This window comes from Chenopodium quinoa, unplaced genomic scaffold (genome assembly GCF_001683475.1).
Source record: "Chenopodium quinoa cultivar QQ74 unplaced genomic scaffold, ASM168347v1, whole genome shotgun sequence".
In the NCBI taxonomy this organism is placed as follows: domain Eukaryota; kingdom Viridiplantae; phylum Streptophyta; class Magnoliopsida; order Caryophyllales; family Amaranthaceae; genus Chenopodium; species Chenopodium quinoa.
In genome coordinates this window covers 6,182,198-6,190,111 of record NW_018744239.1, presented here as the reverse complement: position 1 = coordinate 6,190,111, position 7,914 = coordinate 6,182,198, and the positions used below count along the sequence as shown (strand labels likewise).

The 7,914-nt window shown below is 40.8% G+C and overlaps 2 protein-coding genes across 2 annotated transcripts; both read right to left on the bottom strand.

Annotated features, from left to right (window-relative positions):
* Nucleotides 1-514: 514 nt before the first annotated feature.
* LOC110694553 (zinc finger BED domain-containing protein RICESLEEPER 2-like) lies at nt 515-1,578 on the bottom strand. The gene is made up of 3 exons (XM_021871731.1): nt 956-1,578; nt 755-857; nt 515-658 (listed from the first exon to the last, which is right to left on the bottom strand). The coding sequence occupies exons 1-3, from the start codon at nt 1,550-1,552 to the stop codon at nt 594-596; spliced, it is 765 nt and encodes a 254-aa protein (XP_021727423.1). The 5' UTR covers nt 1,553-1,578; the 3' UTR covers nt 515-593.
* LOC110694324 (zinc finger BED domain-containing protein RICESLEEPER 2-like) lies at nt 1,578-2,830 on the bottom strand. Its single transcript, XM_021871498.1, has 3 exons — nt 2,630-2,830; nt 1,650-2,512; nt 1,578-1,581 (listed from the first exon to the last, which is right to left on the bottom strand). Exons 1-3 carry the CDS (start codon nt 2,828-2,830, stop codon nt 1,578-1,580), a joined length of 1,068 nt encoding a protein of 355 aa, XP_021727190.1.
* Between the last annotated feature and the right edge of the window lie 5,084 nt (nt 2,831-7,914).

The window sequence follows — 7,914 nt, the reverse complement described above, 5'->3', positions numbered from 1 at the left end:
AACATGGAATAATAAAGGGGATCCACTTCAAATCCATATTTCAGCCAAGGATAGAGCAAATATGGAGAGGCACCTGGAGACGGTTAAACTCAAGTGCCCTCTAGGTGCGGGATATAGGGGTGTACACCGGTCCAAAATCGGACCGGACCTGGACCGGACCTGTTTGGACCGGGGACCTGAATTGGGTAATTATGAGGACCGGGGACCGGACCTGAATAAACAGGTCCGGTTCCGGGCCAGACCTGAAAAATCAGGTCCGGTCGGGGTTTGGACCTGAATGGACCTGTTTTGTGATTTTTTTCGTTTTTTTTTTAATAAAAAACTTGTTGGACCTGCATATGGACCTGTTTTGTGATTTTTAGACCTGTTTCATAATTTAATAATTACATACAAACCAAAATTATCAATCACAAAACTACATAAAGTCTATAAAGTCCCGATTCTCAAACACCAAAAATACAATTGAGTCCACCGAAAATACAAATAAGTCCACGAAAACTCATAACATTACATAAATTCTCTTAAGTCTCAACTCTCAAGTACTAGAAATACATAAATTCTCCAACGAGTTGTTTTCCCTTTGATCGCGTGATTCACACTAATGAGTCCACGAAAACAACTTCATCGTTTACATCGTTAGATTCACCACGTTGCACCTCTAAATAAAATACAATATAGAATATATTAATGATTTATAACAATGAAATAATAAATTTGGTGTAACAAAAGTTCAAGTACATAGAATTATTACTACCTTTCTCTATTTCCTCTAACACTTTCAAATTTTCTTCCACATCAACAATTGACACTTCCTTAGCTCTAAGCCAATCTTGTGTGCAAAGTAGCGCTTGAACCATCTTCAATACAAAAATATTACACAAATATGTATAAACAAAGTCATATTAAGATATAAACAAACTTGATTTTATAAAATAAAAAGATAACAATGCATTACCTTAGGAGTTAAAGAACTCCGAAATGGATCTAGAGTACGACCTCCCGTACTAAAAGCAGATTCCGATGCAACGGTCGACAATGGGATGGCTAGTATGTCACATGCCATGCGATTAAGAATCACATAACGCTGACCATTCTTACCCCACCATGTCAATGCATCTTGTTCTTCCTCCTTCGGCCCTAATTGATCATTTAAGTACCTATCTAACTCACTAATCGCATACCCACTTGTCCCCTTCAATCGTTTTGCTCTTTCTTTTAGTTTCCTCACATAATCAGAACCCACTCCTTTACTATTATCAATATCCATTGACATATTATCTCCACAATCTGGAATATTAGAAGTAGCATACATTTTTCTATATTCCTCAAATAAAGAGTAAGCGAACTCCTTCACATCATTAGCAAGTTTTGTACCCTTTTCCGGTCCATGCATATCCATTAGTGTCAATTCAACAATGACCATCTTAGAGTGAGGGTTGAGAAGAAGAGCAACATAAATGAACTTATTCATCTTATCCACATCCCCCCAATACTTATCAAACTTTTTTTTCAAGTCCTTACTTTGTTCCCAATTATTCAACATATCATACATAGAAGCAATTTCTCCTAAACCTTTACTAGCTGTCACATAATGGGAACCAGAAATTCGTTTAGTCAACAGATAAAACCCCTCTAGAAACAAAACCAACCTCTCCACTTTTTCCCAATCTTTGGGTTCGGGAGGCCTTTCATTGTCATTCAAATCCTCTCCATCAGGAAGAGATAACCCACTAAAAACACGTCGAAACTTCAAAGTCGTTTCCAACATTATGTATGTGGAGTTCCAACGAGTGGGGACATCAAAGGATAAAGAAGATTTTGAATTTATGTTTGCTTTTTGCACAAGATCTTTGAATCTAAGTATTCTTGTAGGGGAATTCTTAACATATTTCACAGCATTTCTAACTCTATCAATGCACACACCATGTTCTCTAATACCATCCCACACAATTAAATTAATGATATGAGCTATGCATCTAACATCAAGATTTTTTCCATCATTAATACATCCTGTTCTTCTAACCATTCTACTCAAGTGTGCACAAGCAACATCATTTGAAGAAGCATTATCAACAGTGACAGTAAAAAGTTTATCATCAATACCCCAATACTCTAAACATGCCTCAACTGCTTTTCCAATAGCCTCTCCTTTATGACTAGAAATTGGACAAAAATTTATGATCTTTTTATTCAATTTCCAGTCATTATCAATAAAATGAGCTGTAAGACACATATAATCAATTCTTTGTATTGAAGTCCAAGTATCAGTGGTCACAGAAATTCTTTGACATGTCTTAAACATTTCTCTCAATTTCTCTTTTTCACTATAATACAACTTTAAACAATCACGAGCAATGGTAACACGAGATAGAATGTGAAATTGTGGACATGCAACTTGCACAAAGTGCCTAAAACCGGGTTTTTCCACATGCTTAAATGGTAACTCATCAACAATAATCATGTGAATCAATGCATCTCTAACATCATTCAAGTTAATAATCCTACTCCCACACTTTAATTCACCACTCTCATGTTCTTGATCAAAATACAATTTAGTTTGCTTTTCTTTGCCCTTTTCTTTTTCTATATTAATAGGATTACCGAGACATGATTCTGCATGGTTTTTAACATTTTTTGAACCATTAAGATTACCATCAGCAGCAAAAGTTTTAGGACAAAACTTACATTCAGCTCGTAGTTTTCCATTCTCGACGTACTCTAAGTAATATTTCCAATACTCAGCTTTCCTCTTACTTTTTCTGTTCCATATATATTCCCGCCCCGCTTTTAGCTTCCTATCAGGAGGCAAAGTAGATTGCAATTCTTCCATATCCTTTTCAGAAAGTGGTTGTGACGTTTGTTCAGAAAAAGAAGCAGATCATTTGGATTGAGAGCTCTCCATCTACAATATAATTATATACAATATAAGTAATTTCAAAGTAACAATTATATACACATACCATTTTATAAAAAAATTTAAGAGCAACTTACATTGCAAGAATAAGAATCTGTGGTTCCTTGACTTCCTTCACTCCCTACAAGAATAAAAACAAAAATAAGAACCCCTGAACTACACACAGGTTAGCTAACTTATTTAATCTTAATAATCTAAGTCTCTTACAAATCATGCACTTAGTTTATTTATTTAATAATCTGAGTCTCTTACAAAACATACTTGATTAAAACCCCAAAAAATACACATTCATTACAATAAAATCAGCCAAAATTTGTTCATTGTTCTTAACAAGTTTATTGGTTCTTAACAAGTTTATGTTCATTGTTCAATGTTTTAGTTTATACTTTTAGCAGCCTAGCAGGAATAAACACAAATTTTAAAGTATAAGTTAGCTTAGAAAGTGTCCATATATACACATTAGAAATATCAATACCGGGTAAATAGCGTATATGATACGGAGTATGAGTTAGTTTAATAAGTGCAAGTCCATTCATTATTCATTAGAAAACCAAACAATGATTAATATAATGAATCACTAGTTCACTACTCATCCAAAAATTTTCTCAACGATCAAAATTTATTACGAAGTAGTAAGTTGTGCCGCATTATGTTACAGTAGAGTACATACTTAGCAGTTTTCTGTATTATACAGAAATATTGATTGAGATAATGATGGATTTTTTTGTATTTCTCATCATCAAGACAAATTCAAGTGCAGACATATATTACCTTGAATAACTTATACTTTAGGAATAAACACAATTTTTTGTAGGGTTTCGTAGTGACCCGACACTACGCGGAAGGAAACCCACCAAGACCCGCCCCTTAATTAAAACAATTAACAAGCATATTAAACTTAATCAAACAAGATTAAGAACAAGAATTATACCTTTGACGCGTGCTTCGCTCCCAAAGATCTCTTACTTCAAAATCCCGAAAACACGAGATCTCCGACGGATCGTACCCTCGACCCGACCCGAGCGTCCTAAGTCTTGAAGGTTAGTCAAGACCCGGACAAAATAACTATGAGTTTTATGAATCAAAGGTTTATTCTTTCTTAGAGTTGCCTTTTTAATTCCACTCAAGGTTGTTCATTTCCCAATACCCAAGCATGGTATTTATAGGGAAATGAACCCTTGATTTTTCATCCTCCACCAATGTGGGAGTGTTGAAAATTAATCATTTATTTAATTTCCAAATTAAATAAATAATCAAGTTAATCATATTGCGACAAGTGGCATGTTCTCATGCAAAGGAGTGGGGGCCAAGGTTAGGTGGGGGACCATATGCCTTGCTCCCCACAACCTTGCACAAACCGGGTTAAGAGAGGGCTAGTTGGCTGCCAGCTAGCGTGCTAGCTAGCAGTGCCCTGCTGCCCAGCACCCAACCAGCCAGCCAGTGTGTGCTGTTGCTGGGCTGGTGCTGGTGCTTGTGTGCTGGCGCTGGGCGCTGCTAGCACATAGTGCTGGCACTGGCCCTAGCAGCCCACGCACACCTCCTTTGCGCGTCATTGCTAGCACAGCCAGCATGCGTGCTGCTAGCGAGCCACGCATGCTGGCGCTTCCCTCACATCATCCTACGCACCATGCACCACGCAACGCTCGCACACGCATCAGCCAGTGCCTAGCACTGCTATGCTTGGTGCGACGCACGCACACACATAGGTGCGCTATGCTTGGTGCATGGCCTGCGATGGTGCCCGTGCACGCAAGGCCAGCGTTGCTTGCTAGCTCGCTGTGCTTGGTGCTGCCATGCGAAGGCACGCACACAAGCACACAGCTGCGTGCTGCTGGGCGATGGTGCACACGCACATGCACACACGCATGTGCCTAGCACTGCGATGGTGCTGTGCGTGGTGCCATGCTGCTGCGATAGCCTGCCACATGCACCCAGGCACCCAGGCTAGCATGCTGCTAGCTGCGATGGGCTGCCTGGTGCTTGTGGCGCTTGCGATGGGCTGCCTGGGGCTTGTGGTGCTTTGCGATAGGCTGCCATGCGCATGCCTAGGCTGCGATGGTGCACCTAGGCTGCGATGGTGCGCCTTGAGCTTGCGATGGTGCGCCTAGCCATGCTAGGTGCATTCTAGCTCGAACTAGCCTAGCATCCACATGGTTAGACCATTGTGGTGCTACGGCTACATTCGTACTTGTCGCTTGTGATTTTGCGACGCTCGGTCTCGACGCCCTAGGCTCGATTTCCGACGTCTGTATTCGTAAAACTCTGCTGACTCATTAAATCCTTTCGGATTAATTCGTCATCTCGGACCGGTGGTTCGATTGGGTTCGACCCGAAGGGTTCAGTTAAGATTAAGCTGTAACATCAAATGCACATTGATATTACTGATCGGATGCGGCCTCCACCTAGGCATTCCGATCACTTGACCTTACTGAAGAATTAGCTCTGTAATAATTATGAACCCTCTACTGGAAGAATACACTTGTTGGAAGGACACCATTCCTTTCAATTTTCGCACTAAATTAATCTTAATAATCATAATAAACACAAAATTTCGAACTAAATTTCGAACTTGAACCCTAAACCCTAAACCTCTTAATTCTTATGAACCCTAAACTCAAAAAAACCAAAAAAAAAAAAAAACAGAAATTCGAAAGAGATGAACTAAAAATAAGAAATTCAACATGCAAACATCAAACAATCATTAAAAGCAATTGAAAATTTGAAACAAGAATAAACATATAAATTCTCACACTTAAATTTATTATTTCGAATTAAAAATACCAAAATTATAAGCGAATACTTACTGGATATTATCAATGTGTATCACGGCGTTGGGCGGTGGCCGGAGCGAATGAGCGACAACCGCGTTGAGAAGTTGAGATTCAGGGAGACTGAGAGAATCAGTTAGGGCTTAGGGAGTTAGGGTTAGAACTTAGAAAAATGAAAGAGAAGTGTTAACATTAGTTTCAATTTTTCAGAGTTTGGTTTTTTTTTTAAAAAAAAAAAAAATTACGATTTTCCCGGGTTTCAGGTCCGGACCTGAAAACCCTGGGTTTGGACCGGGTCCGGACTGGGACCGGGAACCTGGATTTTTAAGAACCGGGACCGGACCTGAATCAACAGGTCCGGGTCAGGTCCGGTCCGGTTCAGGTCCGGTTTCAGGTCCGACCTAGTTTTTGTACACCCCTAGCGGGATATACCATCCGGGTGACGCCTGAGTTGGGGACCATAGCCTGGAATGACGACCAACTAGGCGCCAATAAATGTTTTGGCTGCTATGAGGCGGCATTTTTGGTTGGGCTCCACTTCCCCCTTCATAATGCAATAAAGGCTATCCTTAGAGGATATGGCCTAGGCGTGTGGCAGTTAACCCCAAACTCCTAGGTTAACATTTTGGGCTACATCGCCGCCTGCGAGATTCAAGGTCTCCATCTCGGTTGGGAGGCCTTTGCCAAGATGCACTATCTAAGCCGAAGTCTAGGCGGGTTGAGTGCATGGTACACCTTAACCACTTACCCAAAATACCTGATGACCCTAGACAAACCGTCTAGGTGGTCAGACTGAAAAACCCGCTTCTATTTGGTTTCTGCCCCCACTAAGTGAGAAAACTTTGAACTTCGCACATACAATCGGAAACCAGACCTTCTAGGGCAGAAGTGCAAGTTACCTCAAATCCCGAATGAGGATTATGAAAAAATAATAGAGGCGAGGTTTTTTAAACTTACAACCACCGCTCTCTCAACCGGAGAATTAATTAGTGTATCCTAAAACAAGGTACCTAAACATGAGTTTTTGAGGGACGAGGCGTTTTTGTCCGCTTGTGGGTTAAGCACCCAATTTAACAGACGTATGTAGATAGCTTTTTCGGCTATGCTTTGCCGTCTCTATCTTTTGTAACTTGTATTTTTCTTGATCTATGATCTAACAGACGGTTTTCTTTTGCAGAAACTGCATTAAACATGCTTCTAGTGGACAAAACGCCTGCTAAGTCCGCCGCAGACATCCGCAGGGAGAATGCGGAGAAGAAGAGAGTCGCGCAGGCGGCTAAAAATAAGGTATTAATCGCCTGACTTAACTTCCAATTTATTGCTTTATTTCTTGGGGTACAGACGGTGATAAACCATTTGTATAGTTTGTGCCTGGTCCCAACTTTATGTCTAATTTCTGACTCGTTTTCTAGGAGGGAGACAGGGCTCCTAGATCCCTTTCCCAGGTCTGGTGAGGAGATTTCTGGCAACAAGTCTAGGAAGACCTTGTCTGCTTAGACGGCTTCCCGGGCGTCTATTGGAGGAAAGAGTCTACAAATATGCGTAGACCTTGCCTCCCAGCTGGATGCTTCTACAGCGCCGTCTGGTGTCCCTCCCCCTAGGGCTGCAGGCGATTTGAGCCTTCAGCCGCCTCACCAAGGTATTGCTAAATTCTTCAACTCCCTTGAGCTTGGCTGGCCCATGCGGCTCAAGTCACATTCTCGTCTTCAGTCATAAGGTTCCTTTAGCAGCCGGCAATCTATTGGAGGCGGTTATGCTGCTTTCTCACCATCTCTTTCTGGTGCAGATATGTCTCCCCGATGGCCAGATGTACAACAGTTTTCTAAGGCCATGCTGAAGGTCGTCTCCAAGGAAGACAAGGAGGCCATCCCGACTATACATGCGTTCAATGTTGACCGCATCCTGCCCAGCTGGCTAAGGTATGAATGTTTTACTTTCAGTTTTACCGACTTCTTAGTATTTGCCGGCTGTACTTTAACACTTTTAATGTACAGACGATGCTGCGGGTGGAGGGGATGAAGAAGTCGTATGCCTGGAAACAGGAAGAGGTAAGGCAGGCAAAAAGAGCTGATATTGACTCATCTGATGTTGCTCAGTATCCGCATTGTACAGATGGTAAATATGTAGAAAGCAACAAACAAGTGAAAATAAAGCTTATTTTCATTGATAAACTTTATATAAAAAATTTATAAGTCTCGGAAGTAGTACTTTTTCAAGTTATCTACGTTCCAA

Excerpts from the sequence above, each read along its gene's own strand:
- LOC110694553 (XM_021871731.1), bottom strand. The coding sequence starts at position 1,552 with ATGTATGATATGTTGAATAATTGGGAACAAAGTAAGGACTTGAAAAAA. Across the intron at positions 858-955 it reads GGAGTTCTTTAACTCCTAAG|ATGGTTCAAGCGCTACTTTG; the intron begins GTAATGCATTGT and ends TTTGTATTGAAG. Across the intron at positions 659-754 it reads GTTAGAGGAAATAGAGAAAG|AGGTGCAACGTGGTGAATCT; the intron begins GTAGTAATAATT and ends TATTTTATTTAG.
- LOC110694324 (XM_021871498.1), bottom strand. The coding sequence starts at position 2,830 with ATGGAAGAATTGCAATCTACTTTGCCTCCTGATAGGAAGCTAAAAGCG. Across the intron at positions 2,513-2,629 it reads ATCTTAATGGTTCAAAAAAT|TGTGGGAGTAGGATTATTAA; the intron begins GTTAAAAACCAT and ends GGTGAATTAAAG.